General features: G+C 36.6%; 1 protein-coding gene across 2 annotated transcripts in view; it reads left to right on the top strand.

Annotated features, from left to right (window-relative positions):
• The window catches only part of rngtt (RNA guanylyltransferase and 5'-phosphatase), a 97,126-nt gene that overhangs the window by 48,062 nt on the left and 24,975 nt on the right, over positions 1 to 24,089 (top strand). For both annotated transcript variants that reach the window (XM_077510147.1, XM_077510146.1), the window contains 3 exons: positions 1,140 to 1,211; positions 6,230 to 6,394; positions 15,154 to 15,222. In XM_077510147.1, coding sequence (XP_077366273.1) covers positions 1,140 to 1,211; positions 6,230 to 6,394; positions 15,154 to 15,222 — 306 coding nt within the window. The remainder of the gene's footprint in view (positions 1 to 1,139; positions 1,212 to 6,229; positions 6,395 to 15,153; positions 15,223 to 24,089) is intronic.

Genomic DNA, 24,089 nt, shown 5'->3' with positions numbered 1-24,089 from the left:
GGTTCTCAAATCAAAATAAAATAATTTAATTGAACTGTCTTATCTAACTTCTGTGGTATAATTCCTTATAAGAAATGGTGAAAGAATATATTTTCAGGGAGCTTAATTTGTCCTTTTCCAGACCGCTGCGGGACCTATGTTGTCATTTCACCCCCAGAAATATATTGTCTAATTTAAAACCACAAACAAACACATTCATCCTAGACATCTACTGCAAAATTATTCATGTGAGGCTCACTTTTTGTCAGCCCTGGTAGAGCCTGACATTTTTTTACCCGCTACCTTGTTTTTCATTGAATCTGCAACTTGAGAAAAAAAAGTTAGTAGCATTAATATTTTATGAGCACGGAATAAGTCCTGCCAAAGTCTGCAAATCCTGCAAGTCCATCCTTGGTCGTTATCACACTGTTGTGTAAGAGTTTTGAACACCAGTGGTCTGTCTGCTCACCGTCGTCCATCACTGCTTCACCTGACTCTCAACTTGAGAGCCTTGGATAATTGATACTTGGCGCTATTTCCGCCTCATGTCCCGCTTTCGTCTGACCCTACCCAAAGCACATCCAATTCCTTGCTACATATCCTGCTTATTGCCAAAGGCCTGATGGGCCCTATGGCGCACAGATGTTCGTTTAATTCTATTATATACTCAACAAAAATATTAATGCAACGCTTCTGTTTTTGCTACCATTTTTTTTTTTTGCTTCCATTTTTTATGATGAACTAAACACTATTGTTCATAAACCAATCTAAATCTGTGATAGGGAGCACTTCTCCTTTGCCGAGATTATCCATCCCACCTCACAGGTGTGCCATATCAAGATGCTGATTAGACACCCTGATTAGTGCACAGGTTTTCCTTAGACTGCCTACAATAAAAGGCCACTCTGAAAGAGACTAAAGAGCTAAATTTGTTGTAGGAGTGGGATTGATTATTTCGGCAAAGGAGAAGTGCTCACTATCACAGATTTAAACGGCTTTGTGAACAGTATTTGATAGAAATGGTGATATTGTGTATGTGGAATAAGTAAGCGTTGCGTTTTTATTTTTCAGTTTATCTAGTATGTACATCCTCAAATGTTTTCAGAAATCTACTACACTGTTATAATCATCACTGGACTCTTTTGTCTTTGTCTCTGCAGGAGATGATCATTGACAAGGTGAATGGTCAGCCCGTCCCCCGCTATCTGATATACGACATCATCAAATTCAATGTGAGTAGTCTTATGAGGAACTGTCATCTTTCCATTGACAGAAATATAGATGAGTTATTTTTATGCAGAGGTCCCACAAAATAGTGGCATCAGAGCGGTCACAGATGAGCCCAACAGAGGCTGGATATTGCTGCAAGTGTGTGAATCTTCATACAGTTGGATAATTAAATGTGTGGTGACATCAGTCCCAGCATTGGGTGGAGTGCATAAAATCCATGTGGGACAGCAATCAGTGTAGGAAAAGTCAGCATTGTGTCATTCACTTACAGCTGCCGTCCCACCTCTATTATGGTTCTGATTAGGAATGTTCGGATCATATTCGTCCACATGATGGGGGCGGTGGTCGGGGTGGGGGATAATCTAAAAAAATATAAGATAAAAACCCACGAAATATCAAGGTACAACCTGAGGCAAACCCCGCAATTTGAGTTATGGACCAAAAACCACCACCAACAACAACAAAAAACACGATAGAGCGAACAACAAAGTAGCAAAGGAACACTGTAAAACAATTCTTGGATTGTATGGCGTGAAAGTACATTGACAAGAATGGTATATGCTGGTTTTGCAACACAGCAAATGAAGCGATCAGTTTGATTTCTTAGCAGCTCGGGGCAGAGCTGTTCATTTGAATAAGATCTGCATGATTTGACGCAGTCCGCAGTCTGCCTGCTGGGTCTCAACTGCACACCCTGTCACATCCCACACTTTACAACCCTGTCGAGCTATTGTCAACTTTAAGTCTAGGCTCTGACTTTTATGCATTTTAGTTCATTAATTGTGTATATTCACAGCCAAATAATAATTGAAACCTACGATTAATGCATCCATTTGTTTGCTCTTACCATATGGTTATTCTCTCCTGAACTAGCTGAGGACATTACAAGACTGTTAAAAGGGGTATGCCACCCAAAATACATTTCTTGACAACAATATGTTCTATGCAGCCCCAGTAGTCTAAATATGGTATTCTGGTGGCCTTAGTGGAATATAAGTTAGCAATAAAATCCAGCAGTTTTCATCAATATCAGAAAGCGGCCATTTTACCACTTGCTGTCAAGTGAAAATGACATCAAAGTTGCTTAGGGCTCAGATAACAACCAATCACAGCTCAGCTTCAGAAAACAGGGGAGCTGTGATTGGTCGTTTCCTGAGCCCTGAGCAACTGTGATGTCATATTCAGTTGACAGCAAGTTGCAAAATGGCCACCCCTTTGGGATGGCTAAAAACGACTGGATTTTGCTTCATAACTCATATTCCATAAATGTGATATTAATCAGAATGTCATGTTTAGACTAGTGAGGTCACACATAACATTGTCAAGAAATGTTTAAGGTGGACTTTAACACACCTCCGTAATTTTAAACAAATTCATCTACCAGTCAGATCTGTATTCTGCTAACAGCAGTCAGACAGGCACAGAAACAAACAAGCTTGCGGTTATCAACCTTAACCAAGCCAATACTCCTTTCCCCATTGAAACCTGATGAATTACCCGAAAGGAACAGAAAGTGGAAAAGGTAGCTTTGACCGTTATTTTCATCCACTGCCCCCATCCCTCCATCGATCACCCCAGCAAGTGGCTCAATGAGTACACTTCTCTGATGGCAGTGTCTTTTGTAAGATGTTTGGCAGTGGTTAGCAGCTCCGCATGACTCCCCCAAGCTGGTGCTCGAGCGCTGTTATATTGATCCGAGTTGGCCATTATTAGCCTCCTTCATTATCGGTGGTGGGGTGCCCCTTGGTGCCGGGGCCTCATCCTCAGTGTAGCAGAAGGAACATGAAACCACCTGCCAAGACTCAAGTTGTTAGCAGCATCAGGGCTGCCAGAGACATGGGATTCTTTTGATTACATTATAATTGTGAGTTGTCATTCAGCAGCATTTATGCAGTCTTTCAATTTTTGCCAATAGGACATGAACAACTTTTTGTTGGTTATTGTCTGTTTCTGTTCAGTAGCATAAACAACAAAAAAATATGAGTCAGGAAATATAAAATGGTACTGTCCTTGAATGTTTTTACCTACAATACAATACAAACAACATTGAGGCATATTCATCTTCAATTTGGATGTTTTGTTCCTCAGAAAGCAGAATCTCCTTTCAAGTCCATTAAGTTAGCTATAATTCTATATATACTGTACAAAAATCCAGATTCATGTATTAATACATTATCCAATTCTACAAGTAAAAGCTGGAATTCATTTCCGTTCTACGAGTGAGAATAACCTGCAGTAAATAATCCAACAAGAGTCCTCATGGAGTATTGAAGCGTAAAGAACATTGGCTTTGAAACGCCTGCAGAATAAATATTATTGCTTGTGAATTATTGCTATGTGTGCCTGACGGATTTTAGTGCAACATCTCTATGATAGGATCAGCCATTACTCTCTTTACTTTGAGCCCTTATTTCATCACCATTGCTAAATGTCATTCATCCTAAAATACTGTACACCTGACAGTAAAAGAACTTTGAACTATTTTTCATTAAAAAAAAGAAGAAAAAAAAAAGAAACTACAGTATAGGAATTGTTCCTACCTTATTTTAAAGATCTTACTTGTTGCGGCAGCCTGTCTTGAAGAAAAAAAAATCTTGTATTCCAGCAGCACTCAGGTGTTTAACATTTAATGTGAGATATATATATATATATATATATATATATATATATATATATATATATATATATATATATATATATATATATATATATATATATATATATATATATATATATATATATACGTATACGTATACATATGTATACGTATATATATGTATACATATATATATATATAGATATATCTAGATTATATATAATCTACTGTTTTCATTGTATCTGCTGCTGCTGGGTTCCATCTTGAAGATCTATAAATATAGAATTGAGTTGAATTCTAATTAATTTTTCAATAAAGAAGGGTTCGGTGAATGTGAAACTGGTAGGGTTCAGTACCTCCTGCAAGGTTAAGTTTGAATAATGAGAGCCATCTCATGCTGTGATAGCTCGCTGCTGACCGTGGAATGTGCTGTAATATGTTTAACATTGCCACATGACTGCTATCAAATTATTTGTGGGACTTTTTTTTTTTTCTTTTCATACTTCGTTCATTGGCTTCAGGCCTTTGTTCCTTTTCAAGATTGCAACTATCAATTATTCAAAACAATCTTTAATCTCTGCTGTATTTGAAGAACAGTCTGCTGCGTTTTTGTGTTGCCGAGGCGTGGATAGCACACGCCTTCAATCATCCACACTTACATCTTGCGCTGTCCCTATGACACTGCTGACAGATGGTGCTGAATGTGTGGGACACGATACCAGCTTTTCCTCTGTGGATGATTTGCAGGTTTTAGCCAGATCCGAAATAACATGCGAAAAAACATACGTAAATTTTATGAATTATATTTTGATGTTGAAGTGGGTTCATTTTTCAGCCGCTTCGATGCAGTTATCTTTCTTTTAAACAGTGTCTTGACATTCATTGAGCCTTGTGTTACTTGTGTCATTATACTTAACATTTCTTTTATAGTTTTTTTTAAATAAATATGAGAATAACTTAGCAGACAACCCATCAAATTACTACATCTAATTTGAAAGAAATATTAGCCACCCACCTCTGCTTGCATAGTCAACAAACATCACTTTCCTCCTCCCCTCTCCAATGATTACCTCTAAAGCTCTTGTGTACTGACCTTTTCTGCAGGTACCAAGCAGAATACTAATACAACCGAGACTCTACCGTCCTGCTCGCTGTGTCCTGATATAGATTGGCGAGTATTGAGCCATGGCCCAAGTAAATAGTCGAGTGCAGCTTTATTTAGATTGAGCTTTAACAGTTACTTACTAAGAAGTGCAATATAAAATGTGACATCACAGTAAGAGTTTATTCAGTGATGTTGGCGGATGCTGATTGGCACAGGTTGAAGATCAAGCTGCAAAGGCACAATATAAATACAGGAAATGCTTAAAATTTCAAGATTTAAGTGGAAGAATACAACGAATGATGTCACTGGGGCCTTGTCGGAAAGTGCAGTTCGTCTTCAGCCAGATGTGGAAGCGGTTAAATTTGAATTCTGCATGAAGTTTATGACGGAAGGAAGAGCAGATGTAATGCTGTGTATATGGCTATTCCTAGATTGGCAGCTGCATATTGAAACAACTCTGAATTATTTACAGCAGCTTGACAGAAGCATTTTTAGATGGAATTTGCTGGCATCAGGCCGAATCCTTGTACCTCCAGAATAGTCACTTTGCAAGAGACTGCAAAAATGGCCTGTTTGTGCCAATCAGCAACATTACATCATCAAAAGCAGCAAGCCATTTTGGGTGGACTGACCAATAGTATATATAATTTAAATAGGAAATTTACCCAATTGTGTCTTATGAGCTTCCGCCCCAATGGCAGTGAATTGCAATAATCTGCTTTACGGGATGAGTAAAGATGTATAAAACAAAGCATATTGGGGTGATTACACAAATACAAGTTGTAAACTATTTTCTATTTTCTTATTGTTGCTCCAAAATGCAACTTATTCAAGTAGCAACCAATATTATGATGGTTGATTTACTTGCTTTACAGATCACAGTAAATATACAGTATATGCATTATATTTATTGTCTGTGTTATATCACTTTAATCACATTCAGGTCAAGAAAACCCCAAATAACAAACAAATAATGTCAATATCTGCATAAAACTATGTATGAATATTGTATCTTTTTTTTTTTTTACCTTGATGGGCCGAGCAGTTTGAAAGCCATTGTTGGCTCAGATCACCACTGCTTAACAGGTACCACCATGGTAGCCCTGACTGCAACTGTTGTCATAGTGACGAAGCAAACTGGATTTCACTGTACTGTTCGTTGATGTATAGTTTTATTTGATGTCAAGTTAACCCTTTGAAGAATTTGTTTGTAGTTCACATTCCGTAATACTTTGTCAAGATGTTCCCATAGTTAATTGGATGTGACCTGTAGTCATTTTATTTCTACTTGAGATTTAATTTATCTGTGTGTGTTTCAGGGTCAACCCGTGGGTCAGTGTGATTTCAATATCCGGTTACTGTGCATCGAAAAAGAGATCATTTCTCCCCGAATGGAAAAGATGAAGACTGGACAGATTGACAAAACGAAGGAGCCCTTCAGTGTCCGAAATAAGCCGTTCTTTGACATTCAGGCGTCACGCAAGGTAAATAATTCAGATTTTTTTATTTTTTTTTTTAACAAGTTACAACCAGTCATTAATCTGAATTTACTGTAATCTTTGGCATTTTGTTTTTAGTAAACATGAAAAGTTGTTTTGGAATTATTTGGGTTTCTTGGGAGATAACAGTGTGAAAATCTGCCATTGCCAATAAGTAGTATTTAGAGTCTTTTAATAAAAAAATAAGCCACACCTCCTCATGTACCTGAGGCGCTTTCCTTTTATTTAGTTGCGAGAAAGCAGGAGATGATGTTTCAACAATTAGCATACAAGGACAAAGGTGAGGAGAGAGGCTTATTCTGCCTAAGGGTTACAAACATATTTTTTTAAACGCTTAGAAAGGGAATATAATTACCGTAGATTTACAAAATAAATAAGTGCTTTTGGGCCAAACTTGACATGGCAAGTACAACGATGCCTTGATTGCATTGAAATGGTATGGTAGCAGTGAACTCAACTGAACTCACTATAATAATAAGTAGCTCTTTGTAAACAATTCTAGTAAACAATTCTTCCAAAAAAAAAGCCTCAAGTAGTTTAAAATCACTCCCAGTAGAAGTTGAATAAAGCTACAATTACAAATAGTGTATTAACAAACACAAGTCTTAGCCTTTAGTCTGCTAGCTTAATGCTAATACTATAATGATAAATACTTGTATATAACCTGATATTTGTTCACAAAGGGTGCAAGCACCACATTTACACATTCCATATAACAGTAGTGATATATTCTTTGTCCTCTGCAATGAGTGGAAAAAAACTGAGAGGAGGTGAGCATTAATCTTGTATCTCAAGGCACCAGTGTATAATGTTTTATATTTTAAATGCCATTGGTGCCACATGAAAAATGGGCAGACCACAGAGGGCAATTGAGTTTGGAAGAAATATACTTGTTTTAACCTTGGCGGAAAAAGCAAAGAAAAAAAAAACCTTAAAGCTTTTTGGTCAGCAAAGTAAATGGTCAGCTGGGCAGTCTGCGCATTGAGCTCAGCCTTGCCAAGAGTAACCATATCTAAATAGGTTTTCAGGAGGCTCTATAGGGTTTATTCCTGGGAGGAGAATAGCTAAAAGCTGCCAGGGTCCACAAGAAGTGTGTTGCTTGTGTTTGATGGCAGGATAAAATTGTTGGCCTCTTGGCCCCAGAGATGAAAGCAGACTCTAAGCTTCTTAGTACTTGAAGCTGTGGCGCTACTCAACTTTCTTGGAAAAATTTATGATTCTTTTCAAGGGTTCAGGTAAGGAGAACATTTTACTGTAGTGGAGTAGGACTAGGTAATGTTGAATTATGAGTGGCAGAAACACTATTTATGGTTGCTGTGTGCCAAGTGAACCCGCGAATGAGGATATAGCATTTGGGACTTGAGAATGGAATAGTCCGTCCAAAGGGTGCAAGGGAGCACTCCTGATTTGTAGTATTGACTGTGAGAGGCTGTCTGTCTCTTTTTTTGTTTTAAATGACTGTTCTGTCATTATCCATTATTTTTCCTTCAGCAAAACCACATCACTTTCTATAATTATTTTTATCATGTTCATTTACACTGGTCTGCAAAAAAAACTAATGTAGAAAATATTTGTCATTTTTCATTGTCAAATTTGTCAGACCAGTGTTATTTTTCTGAAATCAATAATCTTGCCCATCTAGATCTCAGTTGACCTGTCCTTTGGAAAAAGCCAGAGTACATCTTTTATCCTCTAAAACACGGTTTAGCCATCTTCAAAGGTGTGCTCGTGCTGTAACATCAGGTCTTGGGGAGGTCAGAGCACAATTTATTTGATGTTTTGCTCGAGCCAAGATCAATTGGAAACCTTGGCCCTGCACTTCCACTAATGATCAGGGTTTATGGATGGGATGAGACTTTACAAGCATCTCTTTTTGTGCCGACACTGATTTAAACTTTTGACAATTTAAACTATGAATAGTTTTGTTATCTGTATTGTAATATAAGAGGTCATATCACTCCCTCTGGAAGAATGTCGATCAGAATATTGAAGTCACTGGAGCTTCATCGGTTCTTTTGTGTTGGTCAGTGACCATCTGGTCCCATACAGTCATATCTCTGTTATATGGGATGTTAATATAGGGGGACTGGTGTCTGGCTTTCATTCATAGCAGCACAATTCTCCACTTTAGGATATGTTGACGGCAATTCAGTCACAGGCTAGAGTTGTGTGCTGGCCTTTGTCTGTTGCTAGGTTGATGTGTTTCATGGCTGATGCTTGGACATTAAAGTCCTCATTTCCCTTCCAAATGACTCCATTGATTCATTTTGCTTCCTCCACTCACCCAATTATCTTTCAGAACCTTTTGGCATACAGGATTTCCACATTTGCACAACCATGACGTATTTTAGGAGTTTGAATAGAATTGGCTGAGAAAAAAATAGACCGGTAGCCACTGGAGAAATCTGAAAGCAGTGAAAGGAACAGGTTGCACTATTATTCTTTTGGGGTGTTTTTCTGCCATCGTTTGGCCCATTTTTATCCTGAGAGGAAAGTGCCACTGTGGTCTTTGAGATTAAGTCGCGCCAAAATCCTAATGTGAGGCTATTTTTGGTATGGTGACTGACTATGGCGGCTGCCCACCATCGAATAGTAGAAATAGCAATTGTGAGTAGATACTGTGCCATGGAAAAGGGAGCATTAATTATAGGATTTATTTTTTATTTTTCCTAGGGAGTTTGTAAAAGCTTTTTATGCAATTTATAGTCTTACTGCTTCTGTTGTTTGTTGCCGTGAAATGTGTAATACTCACTCACCATCTGGTCTGGTTGTACTTGCTTCCTGAACTGCAGCCTTGGCAAAGATTTTGATCGTCCCAAGTTTATTGTCTAGCTGTGCTACCAGCATCACTCGCAACCCATCTGTTGCAAGTAAGCTAATTCAACGGCCATTATGGGCTTTTATTTACACAGAGCACTGTTCATGCCCATGTAATAAGGAGAGCCCGCTGACAAATAGAAGGTGTGGAAAGATAAACACAAATTTGTTGCAGAATGAGAGTGATGGGTGTGGCAATAAGTTTTTTTTTTTGTCACTTTATTTATTCCAAATACATACAAATAGTTTGTTTAGTCTTTTCCGCATATGTGGTCTGATTTCTCAAGGATTCGTATAAGTGGCGCTAGGCCTGCTCAATTATGAAGAAAATATTAATCACGATTATTTTGGTAATAATTGAAATTTATATATTAACTGGTAAAATTTCCTGGTGGACTTTAAACATTATTTTAAGACGATTAAACTCCATCAATTCATTAAATTAAAAAAAAATTTGTTGTATAAATAATGGATTAGTGTGGTCTCTGTATCCGCAACCGCAAATGACACGAATTGCACATTACTGTAAAAGAAAGATGGAATCGGTGTAGGTTTTGGAGGCATCATTCATCGATTAATGGTAAAAACATGGACAATTGAAATAATCATTAGCTGTAACCCTAATCGAGATAAAGAATTTGGAACTAGAACATCAAATTAGACACATAAATCATTGTCAACACAGTTGACATTATAATGTGTTTATGTAGTATTTTTAAGTTTTCTCCAGATCCATTTCTTCTTGGGTACAAGGGAGCAAAATGTGAAAATGTCAGAGACTGGTATGATTTTTTTTTTTTTGGTCACATCCTCGCCTTGACTTACTATTATTTTGTCACACGTTAGTCCAAATCCTTTTTCACCTGACAAAGCTGGTGGTTAGTATTGTCGAATGTACCAGACCGAGATTACCGCTCGAAGGCATGTCTCATTACCCAAGTGTGATCCGTCTGCGGCTTCCTCGTGGCTCACTGACCTCACACTTCTGCTGTCAAGTCTTTTGCTATAGGAGATGGAAAAAAAAAAAACGCAAGACCTGTGACAAGACCTTGCTGTCCTATAACCAACATCCCTCTTCACCCTAATTCAATATCTGCAGTTCTGCACCCACTCACAGGAGGACATTATGCAACAAATGAAAGCCCCCACATAAAATTTGGCATTCACTGGGGAGAAAAGGTGAATACTCCACCTCTCATCGGCAATAGCTGATGTAGTTTATCAATATCCATTATTGGTTTATTATTCCCATTATGCACATCTCCAGTTTAGTCGTTCCTGCCATGCACAGTAAAATTGGTGTGCAAGACTGAATGTGTTCTATTTGTTCTGAAACCACCTTAATTTGTCAAAAGAAATTGCTACCAACTTTTATAGACTGAGTGGTTTGGTGTCCATGCATACGCTCTGTGATGTCTTTTTTTTTTTTTTTATTTGATGAACAACTATAGACTGAATTTTCAGGGCCATTCACAATAGGCTTGAGAGGAGCCTCCAGCAACAACAACCCTGTAGCTGGACTGGAATATCAATCCACCCTCTCTGCCTTTGATTCAACCCCCCACACACAAACCTCCCCTGAGCAGAAGATGAACAGACAGCACGAGGACACAAGAACACGGATGGAAAAGTGCACAGTATCAGTCGAGAGGTGCTCGTCTAGGGCACAGAAAATGAGCCTTTGTTTTAGATTCTCGTGGGTATCCTGCATTTCATTTCTTTTTGTAAGCAGGGGAGTGTAAGTTTTATGGAATGGGCTTACTTTGATTGGCTATTAAAAATCTTGATGAGGATAGACTAGTACTCAAGGTGAATGGCATACAGAACACATCATCAATCTGCTCTCCTGCTATAGCTCGACCATATTTTATATTCATTGTGTCCTTTTGTGAGACCAAACATAAAATGTAGACTGACATTAATCATAGTGAAAATAGAGCCATTTTCTCACCACCTGATTTACTAAGATCCCAAATAGCTGGTCACTAAATTGCTTGTTCACTCTAACAGATTGCGCACGCTGTTGTTGTGTTGCCTGTGATCTACTAAGATTGTGATCTTTTACTAAGACCAAAATAACAGCCGCTTAATGGCGTGTTCATCACTCATTTTAACAAAGTAAGCACCAAATTCAGTTTGTAGTGATGAAATTGGAAGAGGCAAACTGTTCCTGATGAAGCAAATAACTGCCTTCAAACCATGCTTTGTTTGAGTTATTTCATCCCAATTGTTTAGCAATTCCATGTCCATCCTCCATAACACTGTGTTTAAACCAAAAAAATATATATAAAAAAAATGAAATAAAAATCCTCACGATTTCAGCCCCTCAACATAAAAATGTCTGTCTTCCTTGTTTGATCAATATAAGAAATTTGCAATACAATCAGTTTAATCTATTATAATAACAAAAAAGTCATTTGCAGCTGTAGTAGGATTATCCTATGCAAATTCAGCTAGTAGCCCTTCATATTAGCCAATACCCAAGAAGTGGTTCTCAGTTTCAGAAAGGTTGTTACGTACATCACTCCCTCTTGTGTGATGTTGCTTATTTGTTTTGTTCAATGAACAGCAATAATTGGTTAATAATCAGTTTTTTGAAAATTGAGTTTGCGATAAGCTTTACTGTAAAGTAAATATCTCTGATTAATCGATGGAAAGGTCAATGGAATAATCGATTCTAGAAGAACTGAAAAGAATTTGTTATTGACGATATGGCATGACTCCTTCTTGTGACTGTCTCCAAGTCAGCATTAAGATACTATTTTACTATTTGAATTTTTCATTCATGTGTATTACAATTTTTTTTCTCTGATTACTATTCATCAACCAGTGATTGGTGTTGATTTCGTATTTCATATTCATAAAGTGATTTAAAAAAAAGGGGGGGGGGGGGGTGATGTTGTACTTTGTTACCGGTTCAGTCATTGTTTTCCAAAGTAAAAACAGATGTTTGCAAATGTCTTTTTTTGATTCAACACACAAAATAATCTTTCATGAAGGACTACAGAAATCAGTGAACAATTACTGTTGATATGCTGACATCAGAGGATTTGGACAATTTTGAATTAAAAAATGGCTCAAACAATTACTCTGTTATTAAAACAGTTGTCGATTAATTTCTACAGCGCTACTCTAATTTGTTGTAGTTTTTTTGTTTTGTTTCTGGCATTTCAAAAAATTTTTGAGGAAGTTTCCTCTTGCCTCTCATTTTGACTGATTTACTTGTATATGTTGGCACAATTTTATCTGCTATTCAAAAATGTTTATAAAAAAAAAAAAGAAAGCTCACATCACACTGCTTTGTGTCCTTCCTAAGAGGTTTAGCGTGCAAGCAGTTCTTCTCCACTTAATCACTTCAAGGTACTCCCTTACAGAAGGTGGGTGTTTGAGTGGAAGTCTTATTTCTGCTCCTCTCTATCCAAGTTGACCGTGTTGAGCGAAAGTGGTGGGTGGGTGTGCTAAGATGGCAAAGAGAAGCGAAATGGAACTCCTAGATCTTACCGCCCACTTGCCATTCCCGCATAAAGACGCCATTTCTTTTTAGTCTGGCTCTCTGCCTTCTCCGTGTCAGCATGATTGTCAAGTTTGGTGTGATCAGCTGTGACTCATTCATCACTCCCGAGCGCACTGATGTGGCTTTATTTTCTTCTACAAATACAGTAGAGAGCAAACATATTTTAGTAGCCGTTTAAGTGTTTGTGGCAGGACTTACTCCTCATTTTTCAAATGTAAATGAAAGATTGTTCTGTCTGCCGTTGTGACACAATGCAGCAGCATTCGCCGTATCTAAAAATGTCTTTAAAGATTTTTCTCACGTTGTCTCCTCTACTTACCATGAAAGTAGGCCTGCCGTCATAGAACCCCTCAGCCTTGTCTTGGATAGGAAACGACATGATTTGTCACGAATACATTAAATTCAAATGTGGTTACATTATGCCATGATTTGTGGTTCTCGTGACTGAGGTTATTAGTTTGTCTGGCTCAGTCCAGAGACAGGATGGATGATGAGCTGTCTTCTCCAGCATCGTAAGTGTCTCACTTTATCAGATGAAGCCAACTCGTCACGTGCTTTCTCAATGACTGTGTGCTCTCTGATTGAAATGTCAGCGCTGTGCAAGAGTGGAGGGATGCTGATTAATTTATGTTAATGTTGTCTTTTTGTCTTGATTACTCGCTTCATTATTCTGTTATTGAGTGCCTGTGTGTTAAAAAAAAAAGTGTTTTGGATGAGGAAAAATTTGTTTTGTTTTGTTTTGTTTTTCAACAGTTAAGAACCACTGAATTATGGAGGGCCAAAAATAAATACGTAAACTAAAGTGAAAATAAAAACTGATAAAAAAAAAATATATAATTCAAAATTTAAATACAAAATAATAAATATAAATGGAAATAAAAACAACAAATAAATACATTAAAAAAAATACAAAAACAAAAAACGAGATTCAAAAAAAATAATTTAAATAAATGTGGAAATACAGTAAATACAAAATTAAACGTATAAGTAGAATTAAATGTCAATCAATAGCTAAAAAGGTTCATGAAATGCATCATGAAATGTTATTCAAATAAGTGGGCGGTCCAAAGCGTGTCTTGGGCCATTGCAAACTACCTTTCGATGGTTGGTCCATAGGTACGTTTCTTAGATAAACACGCATCTGCAAAAACAACACTGGTCGTGAATCACACGAACAATGAAAGCATAAACCATTCAACATAACCATTATGGTACATTAGTGGTACACAGACAGTAAACAAGCTGCTGGTGACAGTGGCCAATGGCCCACAATTAAATACATTCGGAAAAGGTCATCCCAGGCCAAGCAAACACTATGTAAACAAATCTAATGCTATTTCACAGTACTGTAGTTCCTCATCAATCTGGACGCAGATTTATTTTAAACAAACTCAGTTAGCTAGAAAAGGAGATGACACCAGTTGATTTTCAGATTAAATATTGGGTGCCTTGCCTGAGGTGTCCTCTCTGAGTGCCTTGTAGTTGCCATCTGCCTTCATTCATTATGACCGCCTGGCGATTATACATGATACCCGGTAGTCTGTACACTAATGTGATTCTTCTTTATTGATCAAGACAATTTCCTGGTTGCCTAAACGTTGGTATCTTCATGTTGAACTAGTAAAATAAAAAGTTTGCGCGTGGACGAGTACGCCATTAAAATAAACTGTAAGATTATTTTTACACTTGCTTTGTAATAGTCTCGATCTTGGTCGATTCGTTGCGCTGCGTTTATTGTTTGCCCTTTAAAGGGATTTTATCAGATGCTGTCTTGTGATATGCAGACATATATTAGAGTTTTCGTTTCACATTACAGCCAAGAATTTTCCAAGGCATATGATACTGTTTTATATTGATTTTCTACCCCCCCAACCCCTTGCAGCAGCAGCAGGCTGATACTCGTGCCACTGCTTGTTGAAATCTATTCTTGTTTCAGATTTGTAATTCATCCCTAACATTTCGCCACGCAGTCACCATGAACTTTATGTGCATATTTTTTTGTTCATGGATAATAAAACACTTGATTGTGACATCTGTCATTTCATCACCAAAAATAAGTTTACTTTTTCAACTGTACTTAGAAAATGAGTTTGCAAACTCATTTTTGCCTATTATTCTCTCTTCCGTCTTTATGATCTTTTATGTAGTTTTATAGCACAATGCTGTTTTTATGCTTCACGTTTCAGGTAACGTGTTTTTATTGTATAATATTGCGGCTTTCCCTGAGGCTGCCTGGTGTCCTCATACAAAGATTCCTTTTCTCTTCTACTGCTTGGCGGCAATGGCAGATGTGAAAACATCCCTTACATGTAGTCGTCAATTATTTGTCAAGGTTTTTACATTTATAAAAATCAACTTCCTCTTAGTTTTTCCAAATAAAGGCTTGCCTAACTCCATTCTTTTTACATTTTAGCTCTTGGAAGGCAGTTTTACATCCCAGGTCAGCCATGAAGTTGATGGCCTCATCTTCCAGCCATGTGGGGTAAGTAAGGCCCACATGACAGTACGATGTATGATGATGTCACATGCTCGTGACCACACAGATGATTTTCACAGAGTGGCTGCACTAAGGTCACATTTTTTTAGTACCTCCTGCTGATGCTGTTATTCTTACTATCCTCTATTGTAAATAAATAGAAATAACACTTTCCACACAATTTCACAGTAACACTTTGTATGACTTGTTACAAAAGAAACTGCTATATTGTTATAGCCTACAGTTCAAATTTACTTTTGTGTGATTTGATATTAGTATTGTCCGCTGGATTCAGTACTGGCAGCTTAATTCAAATGAATGTAAAATGAATGTTTTACACTAATTGAACATAATTCCTGGTCTAATGGCAAATTAACTCACCCGATTTTGACCATGTTGAATTAAATTTTATTTTCTTCAGCTCAAATCATTTGGCTTATTATCCAAGCAAGTTGGCATCTGGTTTCTTACATTAAAGTTGCAATGATTGGCTCCATTATTGTGTCAAAACAAAATGAATAGAGCGGCGAGTTGCAGTCATCACATGATATAAACACAATGTTGTAAAACATCGGCTGTTTCGATACGGAGTGAAGAAATTCACATCTGATGTTTGTGTATGAATATTGTACCATGACAGGCAATGATTACATAAATCATGATGGCTTTTTACACACTAAGTATTTTAATAGATTGGCTTAAATATCATATTAATGCAACAACAGCAGGCCTCGTGTAATTCTAGATGGAAAATCATTCAAGGTGCTCTCTTGGGATATGTAATTTTCTGCTTTGTGAGATTCTCCTAGCAACACCTGCTTAAGCACCTGTTTGTGAAAATGTATCATGTCCTTGGAATAGCTGCTGTAGTTGACTGAAAATGGCTTTTCTTTGAATTACATGTACGATTTAATACCCTTTTAGGGTTGTTATGTTATCTTTAAGTGTTTACAAGAGTCTGAAAAACGGGGAAAATTGTCAATTTTATTTTATTATACATTAAGAACAGATATAAAATGAGATTTGTGATTAATTAATTTTCTCCCATAACGTAGAAATACGTTCTATTTAAAATGCTCTAAGTGTCCCAAAGACGTATTTATACGTTTTTGTTTTCTTATGCTAGAGCATACAGAAGGCTTTGATGCAGCTTCTGAACTGCAGAGAACGAATGAAGCAATGGTTGTAATTACAACAACGGCCAGCAGGTGGTAGCAGAGTATAAGAGATCGACCAGGGCCATGTTGAAAACAAGATGATTTACCCACAGCTCTAAAGGGGGTTGTTTCAGGGAAAATGGCTGGGAGTGAATGAGTTAATTATGAAAGTCATGCGATTAATTTCGATTAAAAAATTTAATCGACTGATACCCCTAGCTTTAATATTTTTTAAGCTAAATGTTTTTTTCTTTGCTGCACTATTGACTGCTAACTGCAGAATTTTATTTTCACCTAACACTATGTCTTGATTACCGCAACTATCTGGCCTGCTGAAGAAAATCCATCCACATTCTGACAAGATCCCCTCACACAACTAATATCACACCTGTTTGACAGCAACTTCAATGGCTGCCCATTACACACCACATTTCATACATGATGTTGCTCTTCTCATTTACAGCCGTCAATAACCTCACCTTCAGTCTCTCACAAACCTCCAACACATTACCAGACCCTCCCATTCTTTTAGGTTGCTATCATCTGTTCAATTTATTCTACCTTCCTCTCACCTCACATTAGAAACTCAGACTCTCACCACATTCAAATCATGACTCAAAAAACACGCTCAAAATAAAATGCACAAATGTTATCATTTTCAAATCAGTGAACATTACTGTTGATATGCTGAAATCTGAGGATTTGGACAATTTTTAATAAACAAAAAAAAATGGCTCCAAATAATTGGTCATTAATAGTTGCCAATTAATAGGATAATAGATTACTTATGATTAATTGATTAATTTTGACAGCTCTAGTTAGTTAGTTTTTTTTAAATCCCTTATCTGTTGAAGTCTTTTTGAAATAACAGTGATAACATCTCTGTCTGTGAAGAGTATGAGTTTCATCTGTTGACAATTGGATCCAACCAGTTCATATTTAATAATACTAGGCCATCACAAGTGAAGCACAAAAGCATGAAGTGGAACTTTTATCTTCATCCATGTAAACATAAGTAGTGTTGTTCCGATACCGATACTGGTATCGGCAGAGGTGCCGATACAGCATTAAAACAGTGGTATCGGTGCGTACTCACAGGTAACATGCCGATACCATTAATTCCAACACTAATATAGGATTTTGGATGCAGCATCTTGTGTCTTGCTCGTGCACGACATTCACCGATATGTGACATGTTCACTGCATGCCGATCTAAGAGATCCTATTGGCCCTTGAATGCTCTAAAGCAATGGCAGGACAGCTTTTTCATGTTGAGTGAAAAAAAAAAAACTTAGGTATCGGTATGGCATCGGTATCGGCTGATACTGTAAAGCTGGGTATCGGAATCGGTATCGGGGCCAAAAAACGGTATTGGAACAACACTATACATAAGCAAGGGTATGGTCTCCACTGTGTGTTCAAGAAAGACCCAGAGATGAAACAGGTGTTATTTCTCTTTACAAACTAATTCCTAAACAGAAATTGCTTTTGGATTTAGAACTGTAGTGGGACTTTTATGCTGCCAGCCATTGATTTGAGGTCTTATTTTCACTGATGCCTCAGTGTATTTGATTGATCAAGTCTGGCGAATAGAGAAAGCTGTTGCACACACCGTAGCTCGATGTCCTTCAAGTTTTATTTGCTTCGCTGATTACTGTGTTTCAGCATTAAATGTCAGCATCAGCCTCTGAAAAAACATTGCAGAACCCAGAAAAAAAAGTGTGAGGTTCGTAATGAATCAGTCCGGGTTTCTGCCAATTTACATTAGGAAACACAATCTTGACTCAATAAATCCTCTCACTAAAATGCATTTCCTTTTCTGACCTTTTGCTTGTAACATGTTTTATTGACCGACGCGGAGGGACTAATCCGCCAGCCTTTATAACGAAGCATTTATTTGTAAATAATATTTCACAGTAAGAGCCACAATATGGGCTGCTGCGAAGCTCTGAATGTCACCCCCCAGAGTGAATGAGTGAATACTCACCATGGAAACACGTGCTCCCTCCCGCCTGATGTTCATTGTGTTTTCCATGAGAAATAATTGCCGGTCATAAAATATTGCAATCTTCAATCTTTACTGCCTCGAAAGTCTTATCGTGACCTTCTTTTAGTTGCAGAATATGATGATATGACGATGATTATGCCACCTATATCCAAAAAGCTCAATTGGGAAAGAGAGATAAATTTAGGTTTTGAATTATTATGCAATTATAGAAAATGGATTGAAAGTCATTCCGAGAGCTTCACATGCTAATTTCAATTACAAGTTATGATGCACACATGTACAGTAGATCAGTGACACAACTGCATTAAGAGCATGCATGGCATGGTCAGGTTAATGGCTGTTGAAATCATCAATTGCAGCATTTTATAGCCTTACCAAATAAGTATTCATTTAGGGTTAAAGTAGCAAGCACTGCCTGGCACTGCAGTCACTTCCAAAATCATCGGCCTTTGTTGCTCTCCACAGTAGATGTAATGTTAATCTTTTTTGTGTGAGTGAGATTAGGCCCCAGGGTTAATCTTAGCAGGGTCTTGCTGCTGTGAATGTCCATTAATATTAGGACAAAGGTTTTTCGTTTTTAGTTAATGGGTGTCTTATCAAAGCCACCGCAGAGCCTCTTTGGAAAATGTTTTCTTTGTTCGGGGATCATGGGCAAGATTTTGATTCTATAGTCAGACCTTAAACGCAGATGGTAAATATAAAAATGGAAGATCGTCTCTTGGAAGAGGACTTTTTGCTTTTTTCCTGCTTACAGTTTAATCTCGGATCTGTTCACTCAAAAATCGAGGCGGATAGTGTTATGTATTTTTGGAGGTGCCGTTTTAAAGAAAAATAAAATCACACAGCATTTATTTTTTCTGCAAGTAATACAGGTCTCGACCCTCTAAAATCCTCATATTTAACGTGTCAGCAGGTTATTTCAGCAGACAAATTACCTTCTTAATTTCTCCTCGTTGCCTCATTTTCTTTTCATTTACCGATAAATCATTGTGCCACCCAAGGTTATTATAGTTTGGGATTTTTTTTTATTAGCACCGTTAGCCTTCATTTCATTTTGGCTTTTCTTTTTCCAAATTCATTAAGTTGAAATTAGTTTTTAGAACGTTTGCTAGTTGTTAGTTTATTTTTTTTTAAATGTGTAGTTGTATTTTTATATATATATATATATATATATATATATATATATATATATGTATATATATATATGTATATATATATATGTATATATATATATATATATATATGTATATATATATATGTTTTATTATTTGTCCAGTGCGATATTGAAAAAGATCAAAAGTATGAGTATACTTAATTACAGAAAAGATGACATCTTATAAAAATGTATTAACTTGGAGTATTAGGACTGTAAACAAGCCAATGTTAGCCATGGCTGCTACGTTGGTTGCATGACTTATTTGTTATCGAGTGTTACTATTATAGCAAAAAGCAAACAAGGATGTACTTTTTTTTTTTTTTTAATCTATATTGCAGAGGTGGATATTCCAAAATATTTTCAGCAAAGCCTCTGAAACCAAAACTGTATTTCCTCAACAAACATGTTTTTTCAAAGTTAGTTGTTTTCCTTTTTCCTCCCCGTTAGCTATAATAAACCTTGGTGCTACACAATGGCTTGGTACATCCTCAAGAAAATTCCATACATCTCAGAGTGACTCAACATGCCGAGCTGTAAGAGAGGCAGAGTTTCTCCTGGGAGCAGATCTATTGACCAGGCCTGCCTTTTATCTGTAATACTCAGCACACAAGTATGTGCCTTCCAACAAAAGCTGTTAACAGTGTAATACTGTAACATTATATCCTAAGTATTTCTATTGGCTGTCTTGTTTTTCTGCTTCTCAAACTACTACTGTTACAGTCATTTTTCACTTTCGAAGAATGTTTGCGGAAATCTTGAATTTTTTTTTATAGTTATTTTTGTTAACATTATTATCATTATTATTTAGTAAATGTAATTTACTAAGATACTATTCATTTTTGAAGAATACCATTACATGTTGTGGAAGAATAACAAAAATTTGTGCAAAATGGAATTGTTTTCCCTCAATACATTCAAATAGTTTTAGTAGTAAATAAAAAAATAAAATATGAAATAAGAATAAAGAAAATACAATCTGAATATAAATGCATTGCATTAATTCTCAACTCAACTTTATTTATAAAGCGCTTTAAGAACAGGCATTGCTGTATACAAAGTGCTGTACATAAACAAACATCAGTTTTGCAGTAAACAAGAACAAAGCAAACATTTTGAAGTGCGAATACAGTTTTTTTTTTTTTTTTTTTAACAAGTAAATACATTTTACATCAGTCAATAAATAAGGAGTAGTGAATAAATAACTACATAAATACATATATAAGTAGACTGTTTGCACGTTAATCGTCTGTTGAAGTAATTCTAAAGTAGTTTCTATACTCAGTGCCCGTGTTTGTCTAAATAGTTAATCCCATTCTAATTTTTGTATGTAAAAGTCATTAATTTATGTTGCTTGCTTTCGCTGAATATAATAGCATAATATTTTCACATTTCTTGATACGGATGCGACCAACATATGTTCATATTGAATATTATTTTGAATATGCGTAGATTTTTATCCATGGTATTTTTGGTGGCCTAGCATAAAATCCGTCAGTGATTAAGCCTAGATGAGGTGAATTTTCATTCACCTTCGCTTTGAATTTAATTATGAGTTGCATAACATGGAATCAGTGAAAACAAATCCATCCTTTAAAATTTAGCCTGCATTGTTTAGAAAAGAAAGAGTAAAGAGGAAAAAAGAAAGAAGCAAGGGAAAAAGAAAAGAAAAAGAGGAAAGAAAAGATTTAGCCAGCATTGTTCCAAATTCAACACATCTATTTTAATTTTTTTGTTGATTTCTCTCTCTTTCCTTCGGCAAGTGGAAACCAGAGAGCTATGTCTCTTCCTGCTCAAATATGGATTGTAAAGGATCAAATAGAGGCAAGCTATTTCAGGACTTAAAAGGGGGTAACAAATCTCTGATCTGCAACCGTTCAATAGCTTGTCACCTTCTCTGTTTGCTGCACACTCCAGCTTCTACGATATAGTCTCCCTCCCCCCGTGTTATTTATTTCCCCTTGGTGACTTTCAAGGAAGGCTTATGGTTTGGTCCGGCCAACAAAATCCAGTTTACTGTAGTGTTTTGTTGTTTTTGTATTTTATTTATTTATTTATTTTACTCACCATCACCGACATGTAACCACAAAATTGAATATTTGTTGTTCACATAGCACATGCCCACACCGACATAATGCTGCCTTTGCATTTATTTAGTTTCGTGATGCAGTTGTCCCTCATGCAAGTGCAATATTCTGTTTTGCCCTTTAATTTTTTATATTGTGCAGCGATGTGTTACATGACCGTAAATAAGAGCTTGTAATTGGAATGAGTGTTGGATTTAGATAATTGCATATGTATTCAAATATTCCAAATGAATAACAATCAGAAACAACAAATGAACAGAACAGAATTACTCATTCGTAATTTGTCACCTTTACAAATCCATACAGAAGAGTAATAAGCCTTTGTGTTAATTTCCCCATTTCAATGTATCACCTGTGCACAGATGTCTACTTGTCATGCGCTTTTTCCCCATCTTGGATTATTTTTAAAACCAAAATGCCTATTTATGTAGGCCATTTTTGGATAGTGGTTTTATGACCTGCTCTTAGATTGATGCACAGTCAGCAAAAACAAGAATGTGTTTAAAGGGAATTGGAAAAAGTGCCTTGTCAGCTCAACATGGCGCTGCGTCTTTCTAGAGTCAACATTTGTGAAGTTTGACACAGTTTTAATTTCAGAACTTTCTAATAAGAAGAAAGGAAACCGATAAAGGAAAGTTACTGTCCAAGTATAAGGACTAACTAGATGTAGTCAGAAAGTAAACATTAGTTATGGAGCACTTTTCGAGTAGAAGTTTCGACAGATGTTTTGCGGAGTAAAATACAAATTAATTATTAGAAAATGAAAATAAATCCTAAAAACAAGGTCACAAAGGTGGACAGGTGTTCTATGTGACATAATCAAGCAGAGCTGTCAAAATTAATCGATTAACAGCTTTTTTATTAATCGTTTGGAGCTATTTTTTTCATTTAAAATTGTCCAAATCCGCTTATTTCAGCATATCAACAGTAATTGTTCACTGATTTCTGTAGTCCTTCATGAAATAAGACTGATTATCTTCTGTGTTTAATCAAAATAAGAACTTTCCAAACATCTGTTTTGACTTTGGAAAACGGTAACATGCAAATACAAAGTACGAAATAAACACCAATCACTGGTTAATAATCAGTAATCAGGGAAAAAAAAAATGTTTTTTTAATACACTGTAATGCAAATTTAAAATCTGATTGGTCGATTAATCAGTTGAATAATCAATATATTAATCGATTCAAAAACGATTTGCTCGTGACAGCACTATAATCAAGATTTTCCCCTTCACCTCAGACCGAACCGAAAATATCGCAACGCTATGCTGGTCTTGCGCTTGTCTTGTTTACGGCAGTGGTGTCCAAACTACGACCCGGGGGCCATTTGCAGCTCGCCGTCCATTTTTCAGCGGCCCGCGACATATGCTAAAAATGGGATTTGACTCAGTTCAATTAAAATAAAAAAAACAAAAATGTTCGGAGATGGTCAAAGTAAGAAGGGAGGGTGTCGAAAAACAGGTGCCATTAAAGGTTACTTTAGTCAACTAAAACTAATGAAAAAACTAAAACTAAAATGAAAAAAACAATATTGTTAACGAAATAAAATAAAAACAAAAATGCTTTTTTTTAAAATGACAACCAACTGAAACTACATTATATGTTTACAAAACTAACTAAAACTAACTATATTTAGAGCAAACGTCCTTCGTTTTAGGCTTTGGTAATTAATTTAATGCATGAGCCTTTGGGGATAATTTTAAATGTGATTTTTAGTAGATGTATTTTGATATAAACCGGAATAATGACGTTTCAAAGTATGTCACACAGAAGTGACGTCATCTAGCAGCAGCCAATAGAAAAGCACCATATGACGTTGCGCCCATGGTGTTTTTTAAATATTGCCCACAAGTAATACACTTTAAAAAAAACTAATACTGAAACTAACAAACTAAACTAAAACTAAGCCTTTTTTAAAGAACTAAAACTAATAAAAACTAACAGAACCACCCTGAAAACTAATAAAAACGAACTAAAATGAAAAATTCCAAAGCTATAATAACCCTACTGCCAAATTATTTGTACAATTTTTAGGACTAAACAATTTCTCTTCATAACGTTATGTGGCCCTTGCGTCCTTCTGATTTTCTGGATGTGGCCCTCAAATGAAAAAGTTTGGACTCCCCTGGTTTACGGGGTTCTCAATGGAATTTGTTTCGCTCTGCGCTACAATGGAGGAAGAGGAGGGATTTCCGCTTCGGTACTTTACTGAAGCGTTGCTAGCTTGATTCACACTTAAACAAAGAAACTCACCAAATAAGCCGACCCTCCACGCGTCATCCTTCAAGCAATCTCCTTTTTTGGACCGGTCCCGGTTCACGTCGATCGCCGTCGTACAGGACCAGGTGCCTGCAGAACAGTAACGATCAAGCATCAGCGAAGCGGCATCACAGCCTCCACCGCACCCCCCCTCGCGCGCGAAGTCCATTAACTACAATGCAATCACGCCGCCGGAAACGGCGCCC

This window comes from Festucalex cinctus, chromosome 21, assembly GCF_051991245.1.
Source record: "Festucalex cinctus isolate MCC-2025b chromosome 21, RoL_Fcin_1.0, whole genome shotgun sequence".
NCBI lineage: Eukaryota > Metazoa > Chordata > Actinopteri > Syngnathiformes > Syngnathidae > Festucalex > Festucalex cinctus.
Note: the sequence above shows the minus strand (reverse complement) of the source record. Positions and strands in the feature narration are given on the sequence as shown.